The sequence below is a fragment of the Epinephelus fuscoguttatus genome, linkage group LG21, assembly GCF_011397635.1.
Source record: "Epinephelus fuscoguttatus linkage group LG21, E.fuscoguttatus.final_Chr_v1".
In the NCBI taxonomy this organism is placed as follows: domain Eukaryota; kingdom Metazoa; phylum Chordata; class Actinopteri; order Perciformes; family Serranidae; genus Epinephelus; species Epinephelus fuscoguttatus.
Window position 1 is genome coordinate 27,543,077 of NC_064772.1, and position 21,308 is coordinate 27,564,384.

The 21,308-nt window shown below is 41.3% G+C and overlaps 1 protein-coding gene across 1 annotated transcript; it reads left to right on the forward strand.

Annotated features, from left to right (window-relative positions):
* The first annotated feature begins 296 nt into the window (after nucleotides 1–296).
* Nucleotides 297–8,301, forward strand: eef1e1 (eukaryotic translation elongation factor 1 epsilon 1). The gene is made up of 4 exons (XM_049564709.1): nucleotides 297–414; nucleotides 1,271–1,468; nucleotides 3,523–3,618; nucleotides 6,418–8,301. The coding sequence occupies exons 1-4, from the start codon at nucleotides 331–333 to the stop codon at nucleotides 6,559–6,561; spliced, it is 522 nt and encodes a 173-aa protein (XP_049420666.1). The 5' UTR covers nucleotides 297–330; the 3' UTR covers nucleotides 6,562–8,301.
* Nucleotides 8,302–21,308: the final 13,007 nt, after the last annotated feature.

A 21,308-nucleotide genomic window follows, 5' to 3' on the forward strand; every position in this document is an offset into this window, starting at 1 on the left:
CTGTTTCTATAACTGATATTGTAGCAGCTGCTCAAACAAATAAAATAAAATAAAAACATAGTATGGTATTTTAATTTTATTAATTTGCTGCTACACATTTGCTATTTTACCCAGTATTTTTATTTTATTTTATTTTATTTTATTTTATTTTATTTTATTTTATTTCAGTGCGGGTGATGGCTCATTCACTGATGCAATATAATGTCAGACTGGCGTGCTGTATTGTTATTGGTCAACTCGACAGTCAGTCAAAGTGTAGTAGGCGGGACTTGAGATTTTTACCCAATCAGATCACACTCACACTGCACTGCCCCTCCGACAGTCAGAAACATGGCGTTACGGGAGCTATCATCGCTGGAGAAATACTTAGGATTGAAAAAGCCGAACAAGTACAGCACACAGGGGGACAAAAAGGTGACTTGACTGTACATCTTCGTGGCGTTCATTGTTGGCTTTTAAACCGTTATCTAATGTTACAGGAAGCTGATACGCTGTTGTATTGGGACACACGGTAGCTAGCTAGATATTGCTAACAAGCTAGTCATGTGTGTTGACAATATGGACAGTTTCTGTGGCATATCTCCCTTGTGTTATCAGCTGATAGTCAGTAGTCTTTTTCATCTGTCAGGCTGATACTCGGAGCAAATCCAGGCAGCAACATTTAATGCTAGCTATGTTTATTTTCACAACTCAGCACAATGGAAATAGCTCCATGCTGTGCGCATGCCCATTCATTGAAGTCAAGTGAGGGGAGGAGTGAGCTGTCACTGTCTAAATTCGCTTGTAGAGAAGCAGTGTAAGATGAATTTGATCTTCAGTATTGATGACTGAAAGAGGAAGGACAGAAGTTTAAGTGAGGTAGACGTGCATAAGTCAAAATGAACCTTCAAGTCTGCTTCACTCAAAGATAACACAGCCTAGTCTTTGTGGAAAATGTTGCAAACAAATATTCTTATATTCCCAATATTCATCCTCTGATCTGGATATTTACCCACTCACTCAACCTCTTTTAATCAGTCAGTCTGTTTAATAAAGTGATATGTTGATCATCACATGCATTTTAGACACTCTCTTTTATATCCATGGATGTGTAAAGATATGAAGAGTGCTGTCTTTAAAACTGATGCATGATGTTCTTTATTGATGTTTAAATTAAATACAGGGACAGCTGATGTCTGCTGTGTTGAAATGATAGCTTAATTTCATCTAAACTTAAATGATATAAAATCAGCATTATTGTTTTTCTTTTCCATATCACCTCTCCATGCAGGTACCTGTGCTACAGAATAATAATGGGCCTTCATTAGTAGGGTTGGTGACCATTGCCTGTCACCTGGTGAAAGAGTCCAAGCACCCAGAACTACTGGGAGACTCTGCAGAGAGCAGGGCTGTGGTGCAGCAGTGGCTGGAATACAGAGTCACCAAGCTGGACAGCTGCACCAAGGAAGACATCAGGGCCATCCTGAAGGTAGAGAGGCTGATGTTTACAGAAATCTTTGAAATTCTTCTTGTTCCTCCAAATTGCTGTTGTGTTGCATATGTAGACTTAAATGCATCTGTACTCATGGTTGTCCCAGATTTTAATGGTTGATTTTAAGTTTGCTTGAATTGAACTTTTTCTTCAGCTTGTCAGTTCTAATCTTTTTAACATATCCTTTTTTAGGATTTGTGAAAAGAAAATAATTTGTAAAAATCATTCCTTACCTTTCAGAGGTGCCACAGCATCTTAGTGTGTCTCACATTCCCTCTCCCTGTTCACCAGCGAGCCCTCTGTGTGCATGTGTGTCTTGTTAAGGCGACAGGAATACAGACTGATGTATGGCCCTTCAGTGACATGGCCCCACACGACAGAGAAAAATGCTTTAATGTGCCTGACGCCAGTCAGCGTGAAATGGATCGCCAGCCACTGGTCTGCTGGACGCTAGGCGCCTCTTGGCACTGTCATGTCAGAATGAAGTGCCTGTGTGTTTGTTTGTGTGTGTGCGCGTGCACACTTCACAGCGTGACACACTGTTGTGGCATGGCGGAGGAGTCATGCTGTGCGGCAGCATGTTATCTGGACAGGGCTCTTAAATATTTTAATGGTGCCACTTACAGACGGAAGTCGCCCTGAGCAGCTCAGCTTTGGTGCCCGGTGGCCCCCTGTCCTGTCCTGCTGCTTTAGCTCCATCCTTAACACTCTTCTTTCAAGCACACTAGTCATCTCCCATTAAATTATTCAGGGATAAAAACTGTCAACTGCAGGATATCTTAAACTTTGTCACCCCATGATGCAACTAAAGAACTCATAGTCACCATTAATTAAGATTAATTTGAGATTTTCCTTAAACATTTAGTGATATTTAGGCTTTACAGTTTTGAGAGGTTTGAGTTATCAGGTTTAAGTATGTAGAAAGGCAGCAACAATAGAACCATAACCCTAACTGGAGTATCATGACAGCAGTAAACTGACAACAGTAGCTATAGAAAAGTATGTCAGAAAGAAATGAGCACAAAAACATACAATGAGTAGTTATATCTGAATGTTCTGACGATAAGAGTGCGCGATTTAGGTAAGGGCAGGTAGAGAGGAATCCAGGTTTGAAGCTCCATGCTGGGTGGGGGTGGCAGGAGAGCTGCCTCTCCTCTGATGCTCGACTGGGCTTCAGCTCCATGGCTGTAGGCTAAGAAAAGCAAGGATCTGATAGAGGAAGGGGAGGAAGTCTGCAGTCTTCATGCCTTGTTTGGCATCACCCACTCTTGCCGCACAATAACTCCATTTGCCCCCAAGATGCTCTGTGTGCGTGGAGTGTTCCCTTCGCACAATGTACAAGTGCTAAAGATGGTCCCTTCCCCTGGGACCAGCACTTCCATGCACGACTTTGCACACACAGACATGGACTGAGAAATACACATCATGATGCCCAAGTTTAGGACAGCTTCATTAGATTTGCAAGTGAGAGTTGTAGTCATTTGGTAGCGAAGTAAACAAATAGCCTGTTTTGTACAGCATCTGTGCTAAGTCGCCAGTCATGGGGAGAGATGCTATACCCCCTCAGGTTACATATTATTCCTACCCACATAGCACAGCACACAGACACACACACGCAAGCTAGGGTGCAGACTCGCGTACCGCACGCACCCACAGTTATATAGGTTAACGAACCTGCTGTCATAACCCCTTTAGGTCTGTAGTGTCAATCATGAGAATACAATTATGTAAAAATAAATGTTTGGAGATGCATAGACTAGACCAGATGTTTTATTTTGTTTTAGTTTGCTTTCCAATGTAGCACAAAAGATTCAGCCTGTAAATAAATCAACATCAGCGTCCAGTGAAATGCAGAATAAGTCATGACCAACAACACCACCACCGCTCTTCAAGGAGGCTTCATTAGTGATTCATATGAATGTAATTTTCTTCCCTAATGTATTCATCAGTCATGTGAAGACAAGTGTGTTTACATAGAAATATGTACCATGATGCATAAATTAATGACCTCATTTGCATAGCTGGTGATGTGGTGAAAATTATTCTTGCAGGACCTCAACCTCTACCTGCAAGACAAGGTCTACCTGGCTGGCAACCAATTCACCTTAGCTGACCCTGTCATGTACTATGGAATCCACCCACTCATAGTAAGTTACCTTTTCTCTCACTTATGCACCTTTAGGTGTCACACCATTCGGATTTCCTGGTGCTTATTATCACTTAAAGCTACAGATAGTAACATTTATGAAATTAACTTTTTGTAGTATTTGCTGAAAGTAGTAATTAGGACAGATAATCAGTGAAAACAATCATAATTCTCCTCCTCGAAGTGGCATTTGCTAGAATCACCTTTAGTCCACTGAAAACAACAGATCTGAGACGAGGAGTCTTTAACGCAGCCTTCAGTCACGCCAATCACTGCCTGTGAACTGCAGTCAAATGTCAAACTAGACAGCACTTATCAAATATGAATCAAGATTCTTTTACATCATTGACCATTTCTTGCCTCAGATATTTTCAGAAACATATTTTTTTGTTCTGTTTAGCTGTAAAATGAGAAAGCTTGCTCCAGTCAGGGGTCAGTCAATCTCATTGCTAAGCTAAACAGTTCGCCTTAATATGTTTCTGAAAACATCTGAGGTGAGAAATATACAATGTAGTAATATAGTCTTGATTGATATTTGATCAGGGCTGCCTAGTTTGACAGTTTGACCCCAGTTCAAAAGCAGTGATTAACAGCTGCGTCAGAGACTCCTAAGCTCATATACAGTGACAGTTTCAGCAAATGTGACAAGAAGTCATTTTTATAGAAGTTACCAACTTACAACTTCGACATAAGATTGTCCTTAGTTTTCAAAAGTTGCGTGGGATTGCACATCAGGGTTAAATGTGATTGATTTGTTGTGTCTCAGTACTGTTCTCACTATCATTTTCCAAGGACTCCATCCATCCGTCCCTTCATCCATTCGTTTCCCTCCCCATCACCGCTCACTTCAGTCAAACCACAACTCTAATAAGCAATTTGTCACAGTGCATAACACACAATTAGACCAGTCATATGACCAAAGGGCACCAAGAACAAGTTGGCAATGAACACACGGGTTAATATAAACACATTCTCACTTCTCTTCAGAGAAATAAAGTGATGTGGCACAAAGTGATGTCTTTAGCCTCAGACCAGGGACAACTAAGTTTGTTGTGCCTCCCAGTGTTTAAAGAAAGTGAGTTCAGAAATGGGGAAGATGCGATGAGATGGAGGGAGGGAGAGATCACATGTTGAGAGATGTCAGTGATTGTGGCGGAGATGGAAGGTTGCCCCCCGCCACCAGGCAGAAGAGCGTCACTTTGGTTTGCAATCAGTGTGGTTTTTAACCTCGGGGACAAGGGGTCAGCTAGCCCAACCCTTAACCACAGCCTGTCCTGATGTTCAATTCATGGAAAACAACATGACACAAACATTAAACCTGACTGATGCTTGAATGGTTTTAGGCTGGATTGTTGTCCGTGTGGAGAATTTCCACATTCCAGTTAATGAGATAATGAAAAGACACATGTCTAATAAGATTTTTTTTTCCAAGGACGTCTTGATGTGTACTGGTGTTATGCTTTCTTGCTGGAGTTTGCCACCTGCATTTCGAAAAAAAAACAGAAAAAATGTCTGTTTGACACAAACTTGTCAAACAGTGTTAGTTTCCAGATTGTTTTAAAGCTTTGTCCGACAGTTAATTTATACATTTCAAGAAAATCATTGCTTTCCTATAGGGGTGTGCCTTATCATATTGTTTACAATAATGCCTTATAATTTCAATATCATATGAAAAATGAAACCTACGGCAAAAGCAATCATGGCTGAAAGTGAAAGTATTAGCGACTAGGCGGTGGTTCCAAAAAGAAGAGCAGCTTCAGTAGTGTGGAATAAACTGTGGCGTCCTGTGTTCATGATCAGCCCCGGACTTCTCAACTCTTTTAGCGAGTTACCGCTCAGAGGGAACACATTCAGCGGCTCCTCTGGCAGCAGCACAGCGTCTCTCCCTCTCTCTCGCCATGCGCACACATGATTCGGTGTCGTCAAGTGATTTTGTCATCAACCTTTGGTAACGTAAACTTACATGATGCTCGCTATTGTGATCCCCATTAGCCAATACCAAGATAGTATCTACTCTTCCTGGGTCCACACAAGTAAACATTACATCATAGCGTAAAACAAATATGTAAGTAAAAATCCAAGGCAACAGGGAACAAATACAAAAAGAAAACAGGCAAGCTAAAAAAAACAGTAAAACTACAACTGACAATATTACAACAAAGACAAGTACACACACTATAGTAGTCAGTAAAACAATGAATACAGCTAAAAAATAATAGTAGTGCTGCTAAAACCAGCATGCACTATACAGTGACTGAGAAAATTATCATCCTCATCAGTGAGGAGTTAACAGAAAACAAGACTAGATTTATCAAGTTTAACAGAATTTTGTGTAACAGCATTAAAAGAACAAACATTTCTGTGTTACACTTTAAATCATCTTGTGAGCACTCAGATTGGTATCAACATACCCAGGCTGAGGAACCACTGGTCAAAACCACATCAGTGTTTGTAGCTTTTTTCTTTTCATTTGCAATTTTGCTTTACAAATGAGAACAGATAATCTTCACAGACTCAGAATACAATCTCCAAGAAACTAAAATGCATTAATCATCCAGTGTTTCCCACAGAATTAGATTCTATTTGCGATGGTGACTGAATGGCGGCAGGGGTGGGCTCGGTTCACAAAGGTTTGACCTGGTTAATGACAAAATATTAAAGCATGATGCCCTCTTGTCTTTCACAGCCACCAGCATGTACTGTATATGATGGATTTATCATTGTCCACCTCACCAGCTTTTACATACAGTGTCTGATGTTTTTCCTTCTATAATCATATGAACTCTCCTCTCTCACCCAGGTGGACTTGGCCATCCAGGAGAAGGAGCAGTATGTGAATGTGACGCGATGGTTCGACCACATCCAGCACTACCCCGGCGTCCGACACCACCTCCCTCCCGTAGTTGTGCTCAGGAACAGAATTTACACCAGCAAACACCACTGAGACCTGACCCCACCCAACCCGGCCTGATTCGTTTCAAGCTCGTCTGTCTTTTGGACCAGACCTGGGCAAATTATCTCCCAAAATCCAAGAGTGTATCACATCATTATCATCATCATCATCATCATCACCATATGAGGACGTTACACACATTGTCACCTCTGTACAAGACCTTTTTTTTTTTCCTTCAGATCCCGATTCCTGCCTTAATGTTTTTTCCTGGTCACATACCTGAACTCGCATGTTTTCTCTTTGGGTTTTTACAATATATACGTTTTACAGTGAAGAACAAAATAACTAAAGTCAAAACAGTTTTAGTGTATAAGGTACTGAAACTTCAATAAGGGACTGTGCACTAATAAAGTCAAGTTCTGTTGATATTCTTTTAAAAAAATGTCAGTGTTTTTCATGATTATGTTGCAGCGTAAGTGATTAGGAGTGGACGCAAGAAGGTCACCTGTCACCTAATAATGCTAACACTATAAGAAGTTTGGCATCTTAACTCTTTATTAGTAACTAGGGAGCAAAGATGTGAGACAGTTATGTTGGTTTTCATTTATTTTTTTGGTCATTTTTTGTTGGACTGTGTAAGTCTGTGTTTATTTTCAAAGGGAAGGCTGTACGGGTTGCAGGAAAGTGCTGCTAATTTGTTAAAAAGGTGTTTCTATTTATAAATGGAGGTGAAATGGTGATTTTTTTTTGTTGTTGAGTCTGAGCTATGAACATGCAATGACAAGTATTCAAACAAGGCTTAATAAAATGTTACTTAACTGGCAGTGCATCATGTCCTCAGGACACCCAGCTTCCTTCATGGCATATCAATGCATTTTCAGCAACAGTTTGTCCAAATAAAAGTGGTTGCTGGTTCAGCATCATAACCCCATAATGACCACAGTCACTGCTCCACATTGTTCTGCCATCTCCCTACCCTGATGAATATCGTCATCTCTCGGCTGGCATCCCTATCAGGACTGTGGTGTTTATGTTTTTTCTTTAGGATTTCATGTTTTTCACATGCAACTCTCAGCCATTTCACTGGACAGTTTCGTGTGTGTGTGTGTGTGTTCCTGATTACATCCGCTCTCTGTCCCACTTCCTCACCACCAGTCGTGTGGGCAGCAGTGAGCAGTTGAGCGTCAGCCCCAGAGTCAGAGATCAGAGTGAGGCTCCAATCAGTCCCACTACCACCACTGTTGATGCTGCAGGCCAGAGAGAGGGCAGCGGGCTCACCAGCTGCCACACAGATCCAGCCAGCCAAGGCCAGAACCCAGGCCCCTGGGCGACAGTCAGCCACTGTGTGTCATTTCAACCCTCGCGCTCCCACGGGGCTGCTGGAGAGAGAAGGACGAAGGGAGGCAGCGAGGGAGGGAGGGAGGCCGCAGAGAGAGAGAGAAAAGAGCACCCAGAGGCCGAGGGATCTTTTTGTGACGTGAACAATGATCTGTGCCTCCGAAAGCCTTACTGCTGCTGGCTGGATGTTTGCTATTAGCACCATTAACAGGCCGTGTCGTGGCTTTGGCAGCAGAACCTGTAAATTAACATTATGAAGGTACTGATAAGTAGACAAGGAACAGTGGTTAAATAAACCTCACTGAGAAAGTTACAATTTTTTTTGCTTTTTTCTGGTGTATTTAACCAATAAAAGTTCACTTCAAATTTTAAACACACAAAGAGCTTGTCCTATTATTTGCTGTAACTGTGATCATCCTGTGTCAATAAACTAAAGGGACACGCAGCTCATGACCCCTGACTCCTTTGCACATTTTTCAGCGTGTACTTTTCGTATTCTCCAAGAATTTGTTTAGTGTAAAGCTGCCAGAAGACAGACCTGTTGTTCAATGGAATTCCGTTAAGACAGTTTGCTGTGTCTTTGAGGCAAGTGTTTTGAAGATGTGAAGGATAAAAACAGCTTGCAGTCATTTGAGCGAGCCTTGTGACTAGTTGAGGCACTTTATGGTGTGGTCTACTGTTAAAGAAGCCTTTGTCCTCTCTGTTATGTTAGCGTTTGGCTAGAATGCTGCTTCCAATGTGCAGCGTCAGACAGTTGTAACTTTTTTTTTTTTTTTTTTTTTTTTTAGGTGTAATTAAGCAAAGCCCACAAAAAGGACCACTGTGTTACAGGAATATAAACTGAATATTTATAACTTTGTTTTCAACAGTTTATAATCACCTAAAACTAAGATCCGTGCTTTCTTTACCTTATAAGGAGCCGTTTATATCTACGTACGGAGCGGGTCCTCTTCCATGGAGTCCGCCATGTTGTTTCTTTAAGTTTAAGTTGGTGCAACTTCACCACTAGATGCTGCCAAATCCTACACAGTAGAGCTTTAATTCACTGTGATGACCCCATGGACCATGCAATGTTAGAAAATATCTTTGTTATGGATATTACTGAGCACCTTTTATTTGCAAAATACTAATCTATAAAGGAAAGATGCATCCCTTATTGTGCCAATGGAAAAATTCTTTTATCATTTAATAAGTAAAACTAAACACCATAAAATGCAGATGCTTTACATGGCTTACATTAATTTGCTGATGTTAATTTGTTGCCTCACATGATTATGTGCACCCAAAATGTCTGTCAAAAAGTTAAGAATTTTAAAGGATAGAAAAGATGAAAATGATTAGAACTTACAGAACTGAAAAAATAGATAATAAACTGGTAAAAGTTGTGGAAAATTAAGGTAGCTGAACATTTCATTCATTATGAAGGGTTTTATTTTATTAAATTACATTGTCAACATTTTGTTTATTTGATGTTCATTTATCAGCAACTGGTTCATCATTTGACTTTTTGGCTTTATTTTCCAGCAGTTATTCAACAACTCATCAGAGCCTCATTTGCATTTGAGAGGACTTATCTTAAAAAATTAAATATAAAGATATTTTGAATTTGCTGTGTGTTGATTGTTTCCTTTTATTTAATGTATTCCAACAACATACTCTTCAAAGTGCTTGAAAAACTGATTCCAGCCCTAAATTATAAAAAGATGATTAGTCAGTCATTTTAAAACTTTTCTTGTGTGGCTCTGTGCTGACTCTTGGCAGTGCAGTACGGTCTCACAGTCAGAGACCTCCCTGATCAAACCTGAGCGCAATCAAAGCCAGATGCAGCGATGAGGCCACAGCAGGTAACCAGGACAGAGGCACCAATTAGAGGCGACCTTCCCACCAACTTCTGAAGGCAAGAGTTGCAACACTCTGCAGGGGTGGGCCCTGGATCGACACACTCAAGACCCACCCACTTTGCCAACCGTGCCCTCGCCCCCTGGCAGCCTTATTGACCTTTGACCTCCCTGCACCGCCTGGTGAGGGAGACGTCAAAGGTCATTAAGGTAGGACTATCATCAGTATCTGCTGACGACCTCATCACTCTCTGTGGAGCAGTGGCACGGAGTGGTGCTGTCGCCTTTCTCCCTGAGCAGAGTATAAAAGGGCAGAGGTGGAAATAGCTGTGAAACTTGTTTGAGAGTATTACACTTCTGGGGTTTTACCAGCAAATATTTCACGTGTTCATTCAGTCTTAATTACTTAAGTCTTTTACTCAGTCTTTACTTCAGAAAGACTTGGGATGTATTAGGCCAAAGATATACCGGGCATTCATGTAAACAGCTGGCTGCATCATGAACATAATTGTTTGCATACTTGTCTGTTGTATGTACTGCACATGTTTCTGGAGGATTTCACTAGAGGGCACACTAGAGAGTTACACTGGGGAACTTAGGGATTTGCATGATGTAAACAATGGGCGTGGCAGCACTCAAGGAGGTCACCATATTGTAAATTCAGAGATCATGGCAGAGAAAGTGACAGTGGCGCCATTGTAGACAGTATATAGTGGCCCTAGGTCAAGCACGCTGTGTCAATGACAAGTATGTTTCTCTGACTGCACCTACCATTTATGTGCATAATGCATCTTGCAGACGCATAGCATTAATTTCTCAGGACATGCAGATAGAATAGGTTAGGCAGCCATGTATTTTTAAACTTGAAATAATAATTTTAAAGTTTTCTTGCACTCCTTATAATCAAGAAAGCTTTGTGACCCCTGTGAAGCTTTGGCAACCCATAATGGGTCAGGAACCTCATGTTGGGAGCCAGTGGTCAAATGTATTAATTATTATGTTAGCACAAAAAAATAAGTGTTTGTCTGAGCATGTGATCTATAAGAGGTCGACTGCAGGAAAATACCAAATCATGTGTTTAAAGAGGATCCCATTTGTCAGCTTGGTTGTCTAACTGACTAATGGAAATTCATTTGTTAAACCACAACAGCGGTTCTAAACACATATGCTCATGGAGGACTTAAAGTTTTGGCGATCGCATTCAATGTCAGAAATTTGGGATTCCAGGTGTGACTGCTGCTACAATCTGCTTTTACAAACCAAACAAAATACGGCATGAAATGATGCAACATACACAGCAGGATAACACAGCATTGGTTCACAGCAATTCATCGCACCATCTGAACTGCCTTGTAATTGATATCATACATTCTGACACAGATTGCAACCAAGATTTTATCAAACCAATCCTCCTCACTGAGACATCCAATCAGCTTTCATGGTTACTGTTATAGCACGGTGTGTGCGCACCTGTGAAACTGAGACACTGAATTTTAGTTCAGCCAAGGACCCTTGTTACAGATCATCATCCTCTGTTTCCTCCCAATGTCTCTTGTCACTGTCCACTTTCAAATAAAAGGCTTACAAATGCCATAAAATATTGAGGGTTTATAATATAGTGTTTTTTGATTTTGGAGGTAAGAGTTGGACTCAGAGATTCACAACAAGACCCGAGTTTCACCGAAAAGCATCACTGTCCCACAGTGAGCCAAGAGCTACAGGATTCATATGTAGCAGGCCACCCTATTCTCACTTTATGAGGGAAATGAGTCAAGCATTCAGCTTTACCCATGTCACCTCCTCATCACCTCCCAACACCTTTATCACCTTCAGTTTATTAACCATATGCCATGGACAATCCCCGCTCCACCCATGCAACAACAAACAGCCATGCAGGCACCACCACCCTTCATTAATTCTTATTAACAACATCAGTCAGAGGGAAGCGCATCGGCTACGACATCTGCTAAGAACATAACAGGAATTCCCGTCTCTCGCTGACTGATTCAGTGGAACAATCAACACTGTGTGGTGGTGAGGCGAGCGTTAGCATGTCGTAAGATCTTTTGACAGGATGTATCGGCCGTGCTTCATCACAGTCTTACACATTGTGACAGTTGTACCATGCGCCTATAAAGATGGCATCTGATTGTCTATTGCAATTACGTGAGTGTATGAGCAATGGATGCAGCTATGACAGGCACAAGGAAGGAGGGGGGTGCTGGTTTTTTTCACAACATGGTCTTACAGTAAGGTTGTAGCTGTAGACGTGAAGGAGATAAATGTGTCTTTGGATTTATATCTAAGAAATGTGACTCTATGAGACAGTTATACAGGTTGTACAGAAAACTGTACCTATGTATGGGGGCTACTGGTGGAACGTCTGATGCTATGCTGTAACTGACATACACCTCCTAAAAATATAACTACATGTAGAGGCTACAGCGGCTGCAAAGATACCATGCGGGGACTCCCAGCATTCACTGCTTGTGTTTTCTCCAACAAGTTTGTTGAAATCAAGTGAAAATCAACATGTAGTAAGTTAGAAAAAGGGCTCACTTATTTTCTCCTTTTCTGTAACACACAGCACACCCAAGATAAAAAAAATAATGAACTTAGCCACCCATTGGTTTGTGGACTACCATTCTGAAGCCTTGAGTTCAGTATTTCAGCCGTCGCCATCTTCTTTTTTTCTGCTATAAAGTTGGGCATCTTAACATGGGTGTCTATGTGGTTTGATTGGCTTTTGGAGCAAGCTTCAAGTGGCCATTACAGGAACTGTAGTTTTTGGCACTTGTGTGTTGGCTTCAATTTGAGGCCCTGGAAGTTGCCACTTGTGATCACTGTAATGCAACAGTTTGCATGATACCTCAGAAAAAAAGCTATGCACATACAACAGTTCATATATCTTGTGCCCCTATCAGTTAGATTAAGTTTAGGAGAAGACTCATGGGTGGTCACATTACATGCTTATACACATAAAAATGCTGACTTTTGGTATCACACAGGACACAAACAGCAATCTCCTGGGTCAAAGTTCTGTTTGTTTGACCCATACAATCACCCTGACTACCTCACTACACTGACTTTTTCGCTGTTTATACTACATCACCTGAATTCCTCGTCATATGTACAAGCATTAAATGAGAACAAAAATTGAAATAAATCCAATGTGAATATGGAAACCCAAAATAAATTAAAGAATGTGAACAAAGTCACAGTTTGTTCCTGCCTGATCAGTTGCGTCTGTGATATCATGGTGAAATCTGATGCTTAACTATGAATCAAAACCCACATCGTAACTCATGGGTCGAGAATAAATCTAGCTTTTACAGATAAGCTTCCATCATACTGAGTGTAGTCGTGGATGCACACAGTTTTCATTGGAGGAATTACTGCCAATATCTTGTGTGTGTTTACCATCCATTTTACTTCAAAGTGGTTTGTATAATTTGGTCTGACGTCTTTTACCAAATCTATCAACTTGGTGCATACAATGTTATCATCCAATAAAAAAAATGATGACCAAAGTTGACTCAAGTTGTAATAAAATGGAAGTGTCCTTTAACTTTTTGATTACAGGGCTAGCAAATGCCTATCTTATGGTCCTATGCATGGATGTATATGCTGATCCTCTCTTTCGTCACCATCTGTGGAAAAGTACGTCATTATTTTAACAACTGAATCGGACATCTGTTTGATTGCTTACCTCAAATTGTGGCTCAGAGGGTTTTATATCACTATTGTGAATCTGCAAATACCCGTTTACCATATGTATGCATTTATGCCAACAGAACTTCCCGAATTGTTTTTATTCCCTCTATCTCTCTCTATCTCCTGCAAGAAACAGCCTCACCTAGGATTGCATAAGGATCCCAGGTGTGCAGCGAGACTAGAGTTTTACGAGATGCAACCACTCAGCTCATCAATCAGAGAGATGGGTGGCTGATTCGGCACGTTGGTGCTAAAGTACATATGTGTGACCTGGGGCAAGGAGATTGCACAAGATTGCACCTTAAGTCTTTCTCTCACACACGCAGACACACGCACACACACACACGGATAACTGTTGTTGAATTAGCCGCCTCGATCGCTCCTCACCCCTTCTGCTGATCTACCTCAGCTGCAGCTTTTTCGCATTTTTCTGTCTGTATGTGTGCATGTGTGTGTGGTCATGCACCCATTCATGGGGTTATGGTTTTGGCCTGGGGGTAAGAGGTGAATTAAGGGTGAAGGAGGCAAAAAAGCGAAGGAGAGGGTCGACCCACTCGGCTGAATGAGTTCAGAAAACGAGCCTGTAGCAGTAGTTAGAAGTAGTGAAAAATATTCTTTCTTCTGAGTCTCACACATGCGCAGAAAAATTTTAAACATTTTTAACTGTCTTATTAAAATGATTCCATGCTATGGTACACTTGGCCTTCAAGTGACTTCTCATTTGCCGTGCCGTCACATAGTGTGGCCCTGTCACAATCCTCATCCCTTTATTCAAATGTTCCACAAATTAGCCATACATTTATCCCCCCCCTCCTGCTCCATCCAACCCACAGGTCATGCCACTTAACTTCAGCCTGCCCCCCTGCTGTAATAGGTTCTGATAGGAAGCCTCCAGGGAAGTTGACTTCTCACTGAGAAGTGATACTAAAAGTAATTGCAGCTGAAACCCTGTGACAGGGGGGTGTACTTTGAAAAAAAAGGAGGGTGCAGCACAGGGAGGATGGTTGTTTGAAATCAGCATAGAGGATATTTGGAGGGGTGGTGGGGGGGTGGAGGAGCTAATAGAAAGACTCCTGGGTGGGCAGAGAGCAGAGAGCACTGCCCTCAGCCATCTACTGTAATTTGACCTCCATGAGAAAAAAACAGCAACAGTCTCCCTATTTGCATATTCCTCCAACTCATCTGCATACGTTACAGGGACGGTGAATTTTTTTTATCCCCCATCCTTTTTTATTATAACAGTTTGGTTTTAATTTGAGATGACTAATTTATTTAAACCTGGAGTTAAATGCAACGCGTCTCATTTCCCTAATGATTACAAAAAACAAGGGGCTGATGACAACGTTAGGGAGCATAAACAAGGTTTCATATCATTAACTTTGAATATGAGTTGTTAACTTAATGACCCGCCCTCCCTTTATTATTCTTGTGTGAAAACCAGCTAGTTATTTTTAATGAGGACATGGATGTGGTGTAGATGTAGATGCCTGGTGGTTACAGCTGACACAGAGGAATGCTGTAAGGAATGACCTGGCACGCTACTTTCAGCATAACAACAAAAGATTTTATTTTTATTCTAAAGAGAGAGGAGAGTCCATCTGAAGACAATTTAGGGAAGTTCTAGAAATTTAACTGCAAACTCTCCCTCAAGAGTCATGGGTTTCCTCTGGGCAGGGATTAATCCAACAACACGGATTAAAGTATTTATTTTAAAAATGTTGTGCACTCATCTGTTTCCATTTTCAGCTGTTCTGAGCGCCCACACTCCATTTAAGACGGTGGTTGGCATTGTCACCTCACAGCAAGAGGGTCCCTAGTTCGAAACCCGGTGTGGGGGAGCCCTTCTGTGCAGAATTTACATGTTCTTCCCATGTCAGCGTGGGTTTTCTCCCAGTACTCTGGCCTTCTCCCATAGTCCAAAGACATGCAGGTTAATTGGTGACTCTATATTGCCCATAGGTGTGAATGTGAGCATGAATGGTTGTCTGTCTCCATGCATCAGCCCTGTGATAGGCTGGTGACCTGTCCAGCGTGAACCCCACCTCTCGCCCAATGTCAGCTGGGATAGGCTCTAGCCACCCCGCAACCCCTAACAGGATAAGTGGTTACAGAAAATGAATGAATGAATGATTTGACCCAAAAATTGTCAGATGCAACAACTGCAACCCCATCATTGGAAAGATGTAGAGAAGAGGATTTCCCTCCTACCTAAACAAAAGGTCAGTTTCTACTAACTTCCAAAACGGTACCGTGCCCAAAATGACAAATATTGTCGTCTTAACAGTCATAGTTTTAAACACGTCTGTCATGTTATGAAATGGTCGCAGTTATGCCATAAAACTTCATGGTTAGATTCAAGCAACAAAACTCGGTGGTTAGGTTCATAAAAAACATCATAGTTTGTTTTTAAATAAGTACTTCTGTTAATTATGTGATGTATGTCACGTGGCAGATGTCACATATGTCACGTCATACGTCAATAGCATAGTATGTAACACATAGTAGCATCCTACATGAAGTTAATGTTGATTTTAGGGTATGAACACTGGTCTCCTGGCTAAAAGTCCTGTGCTTGTTTGACCCATCCACCCTATAGGGACTTCTTAGATCTTTATTATTATATTACACAGACTGACATTTTTTATACTACTGTAAGAGTGAAACTGTGTGATAAACATAATAGTAGAAACTTAGGTTTGTATTGAATTTATAGGTACAATCTTGTTTACAGATACATAGTGTTTATAGTAATGTTAAGATGTTCTGGCGTCAGGTATTTCCACAAGTTGGCGCTGTTCAGGCAGCTCGTACTTTTTGTGTTTGGGAAAAAAGGGAAGGAGAGAGTAGAGCTGGCTGAGGACTGAGCAGGTGTAATTGGCTGACTGATATGTGCCTGGGCTTTACTAAAGTTATGAGGAAAACTCGAAGCATGTTGGACTGTTTTATTCTTTCTCACACACTCACTTACACTACCATCACCTCACTTCAAGCTCTGCTCCTGTAATAATTACCAGAGGGCGTCACCTTACAATAAACATAAGTGAGGTTGTAATCTGGGCATAATAAGCTGCTTGCACAGTCAACCTATATAGTGGGCTGTTTCTGGCACTGTTCAGTCATCGGACAAGCACTTCTGTCGGTGCATTAGAGTACATACAAACAGATAAATATGACAGTAGAGTTCATATGACGGTATGAATGTTGATGAGTGACAAGACAACCAGTCGACAGAACTTTAATTGATTAATCTTAAAGGGATGTGATTATAAACCAGAAACACATATTTTGCTCTTCTTGTGTGTGTGTGTATGTGTGTGTGTTGCGAGGGCGGCTTCACTGCTGACTGGTTATCTACTGGACTAAGGGCATGAAGCTACAATCTGGCAGGGACAGTCCCCCACCAACACACACACACACACACAGAAACACACACACACACGGACCAGCAGTGCTCCTGACCAAGAGTCTGCTCAAATGGTTGCTTCTTTGCCCTCCCTTAGTCTCACACACAAACAGCACATACTGTAAAAATGTACAGATGAAATCCCACAGAAAAACTGAGCTGAATCATTATGACTTTATGGAGATGAAATACAGTATTCCTGACAAATATTAAGTACACTTCAATACACAGTGAGAACAATAACTGATATGAAAAATATCTCTGAATTATATATGGGTTTACTTTTGTCTTGGAAAATTTGGAATTAACAAGTGCATGGAAAAAATTACTTAAAAATTACTTCATAAATGTGGTGTGCATGTCTCTGTGGAATCAACTGCATTTATTAGTAAATTTAAAAAAGCAGCTCTCAAAGTGTCAGACCTCATCAGCCCACACATTGCAATCACATGCTGGTAAAAAGCTCCCACATCTAACTTTAGAGCGCTCATGTAAAATTTCTATTTTCTGCTCCTGGCCCATGAACTCACACAGTGTATGGTACCGGACCAAAGTTATGATGGCGACCCAAGCAAACGTGTGACTTGTGAGGACTATTGCACATTAAAATGAGCCAACTAAACCCAGATTTTTTTCTCAGGAGTAAATGGACCAAACCATATTAAAACATCAGTGGATAAAAGAATTATGTTTGACAGCTGATGAGAAATTATGTTACTCTGTTTCAGCATGTTAAGATAATACCAAACCTTATGATGCAAGTTAATCTTTCCAAAGTGGTCAAAAAATAGTAATAATGCAGCATTATGTAATACCATTTCTGATAACACTTCACAGCGGTACCTAAAACTGTGAGCTTTTACTAAGTAAAGCTTGAGGAATAAATCAGGAACAACCAGATAATTGAAAATCGTATCTTTGGTGAGTAATTGCTGAATAACTCTGAATGAAGGACTCTACAGTGTTCGGTGGTTGCGTCACCACAAGGAGTGAAGTTTCCACCTTAACTACATTTTTCAGAAGCATGGTGTTTACTTACTTGCTGAGTCAAATAGCGTTTCAGTAGCAAATTTGATCAATTTAGTGATTACTGCATCCACAAAAGTCACAAAATCTTTTTTTCCAGGAAAAGCTCTGAAGTGCAGGGAACTTCTTTTCTGCAGAGGTCCAAATAAAAGTAAGGATTATAAAACTGAGGTTAAGTAATGTGACTGATGCCAGCGCTCCATTGACAAAGACTGCAATTTTACCTCGCTGAACGCAGGAGCTGCTGGTCTACCACTGCCTCGAACAGTAGTTTGTTTGTGTTATTGTGTGACTCTGCCAAAGGGTTAGTTTGGATTCACAAGTCACCTTGGTGAATACAAACCAACCCTTTTAAACACAAGTATTCCTTTGAGGAACTAATAGTAAATTCTCCAGTAAAAATTCAAAAGCTACTTGTCATAATTTATAGTTAATCTGAAACTACTCATATAGACAACGGTGAGTGTGTTGATTCATAGATACTGAGAAGAATGAGATCGCGAATACAAGTGGCCAAAATGAGTTTTCACCGTGGGGTGGCTGGGCTCAGCCTTAGAGATAGGATAAGGAGCTCGGAAAGGGGTCAGTTGAGGTGGTTAGGGCATCTGATCAGGATGCAACCACTTCCCCGGGGCAGACCCAGAACATGCTGGAGGAATTACATATCTTGTCTGCCCTGGGAACGCCTTGGGGTCCCCCCGGAGGAGCTGTTAAGCGTTGCTGAGGGGAGGGACATCTGAAATACTTTGCTCAGCCTGCTGCCTCCGCAACCCGGCTTCAGGTAAGCGGTTGAAAATGGATGGATGAGTTGTTAAGTGTAACCAAATATTTAAATTAATTTTCGTCGCAGAAGAAAATAGTTTTCTTTCTTATTCAGCTCTAGAATATATGGGACCTTAGTGTCTGACAAAGTTCATCAAAAAATAAAATCAACTCCTCGTTAAGAGCTCCAGCAGGCACAGTGACATAAACCATTAAAGACTGATTACAATTTTTTGTTAATAAATAAAAGGAATATTCAGATTGAATGTATTGTATATCAAAAACCCTCAGCTTAAGTGTGGATTGAGTGTCTTGAGCATGCAGGCATGTGTGTATAACAGTGACAGGCATGGAGAAGCAGAAGACAAACAGATCATTGAAAGGTTAAAGACAAGCTAATTCTCAATTAGCACTGTGCTGTTGAGGGCTGCTCTTATTTTCACTGGCTGTGCCCCATGAGATGAATTACAGGCTCTCTGTAAAGTACAATAGCCAGTGGGCCTTGATGTCAAAGTGAAGGGCCAGGGGCCACAATTCACACCCTCAAGTCCAAGTGCGAGTTGCATCTCAAAAGAAGATAGTCAGTGAATGGCATGGCAGGCAGATAGACACTGCTGGTTGAGTTCAAACGTCATAAAGAGAATTCCTACTAAAACCCTGCCCTGAAAAATGGTCCTGCCTAATGTTTGTGACCCAGAGGGACAGTCAGTGATTTGTGCGGTTTTAGTAGCATTTGATCTGGAGGGAAGACCAAAAAACACCCTTTATTCAGGCTAAATTTAACAGCACATGACAAACAGCTGATCATTGGCCTCTGTGAAAAGCACCCGCAAATGAGGGGTGGTGTGAAATTGACATTTGGACAGGAAAACACAAAGTCATCTCTGTACCTCCTGATCCTCTAATGTTGTGCTGCTGAGGTTTACACACATACGCTCACATACAGACACACAAACTATCTCCTCATCTCAAAGATGCCGCAGCGGTTCACAAACTTTGACCCATCCAAAACCGCCAGTCTTTGAAGTGAAATTCTGAGGATACAAACACATGGTCACGCACACACACATACACGCTGCCTGCCTCAGGGGTGAAGGTGGGAGGGTGAGTCGGCAATGAAAGATCCTGCTGAGGATGCGGGGCGCAGATAGAGTGCTGATAGGATCTACAATAGACTCCACTGTGTGGCATTTAGCTTCAGGATCAGCCTCACACATGCAAAGAGAACACAGAAACACACACAAATGTATACACATATTCAGTGTGGCTTTTTTTTAACATGCACACACTACATACACTATGGCCATTATACTTCCTCACAGAAATATACAGTATATGGCAACACACACTCAGGTCATACCCAGAGGGAGGGAAACTTTGCCTTCTTTACGGCGCTGGCGGACTCCCCTTGTGACTTTCACAGCTGTCATGCTCCTCTTTACAGCCTTCATTTATCTGCTAACCTCAGGGACAGGAGCATGTGACGGTGCCTCACACTCACACACACACACACACACACACACACACACACACACACACACATATAGTTAATGCGCACAGATGCATAGATACAAGTAAAAAGTTAAGACACTCACCAACTGCTGACATGGTGTTAATGTGGCGTGTTATTTGTCCTAATGTCGTTTCACACTGTTCACCATTGCAATGCTAATGATACGGTTATCAAGTACATACTTGTGTGTTCGGGCTAATTCTATCAGTGTTTGTATCAATATTATTGTTGTGGGCAGAATAAGTCTATTGTTGAGCACATTTCATTATCATAATTATCATTTTTTATATAAATAAGGTGGTAAATGTTTTTCCATTCTCAGTCATTCCTCTGTTACAATATCCACACTGCTAATTTGATCCATTTCTGACAAATCCGAACAAAATCAATCATGTATGACTAAAACATTTAAGTCGCTGTAAATAAAGGCGCTGCATTCATCAGAGGAGAGGACTTCATTAAACTAAATGATTTCGCACGCTCTATAAACTCGTACAGTCTTAATTATGGCACAAAAATAAGATGATGTCACTTTTTCACAAGGCTTTTATTTTTAAAAAACTCCCCTCTACAGTTAATGTGACACCGCAGTCTTCAACGCTTCAGTGGTGAGTGTGACACAACAGGAAGACAAAAATGAAAATGTCCCCTCTCTCCACAGCATCTCTATAGAACTATTGAGTATCTTATATGACTTTTTTTTTTTTTTTATCTCCGTAGCCAGGAGTGTTATGCACCCCGCCAGTTGGCTTTTGTGCTTTTTATAGGTGACACCGTGTGATAGACCTTGCCCTCAAACCCTCCATTACAATCATATTGGTCTCCTCTCAACTGTGTTCCTATGGGGCACCGTCACTGCCAAGACTGGCTGAAGTTTAGTCAAAGACATTAAGAGAGCTCCTCCAGGGACAAACATCAGCAGAGAGAAGAGAGGAGATAAGAAGAGAAGAGAAGAACGATGAGGGCAATGCAGAAGTGCTTTAAAGCTGCAATCCTTAACTTTCGGCACGTTCAGAGATGACAGTGTCTAGTGTGGCATTTGTGAAACTGTTTCAACATGTTGCTGTTAGTATGCAAAGAGAAATACAACCAGGTGATATGAATGTAGATGTTTTATCTCCTGATATAATGAAGACACTATGGGCACTGTCCGCTATTCAGCTGTTACTCTTATACTCCTCTTACAGGGAGGGCTGAACCAGGG

Excerpts from the sequence above, each read along its gene's own strand:
- eef1e1 (XM_049564709.1), top strand. The coding sequence starts at position 331 with ATGGCGTTACGGGAGCTATCATCGCTGGAGAAATACTTAGGATTGAAA. Across the intron at positions 415-1,270 it reads GCACACAGGGGGACAAAAAG|GTACCTGTGCTACAGAATAA; the intron begins GTGACTTGACTG and ends CTCTCCATGCAG. Across the intron at positions 3,619-6,417 it reads ATGGAATCCACCCACTCATA|GTGGACTTGGCCATCCAGGA; the intron begins GTAAGTTACCTT and ends TCTCTCACCCAG.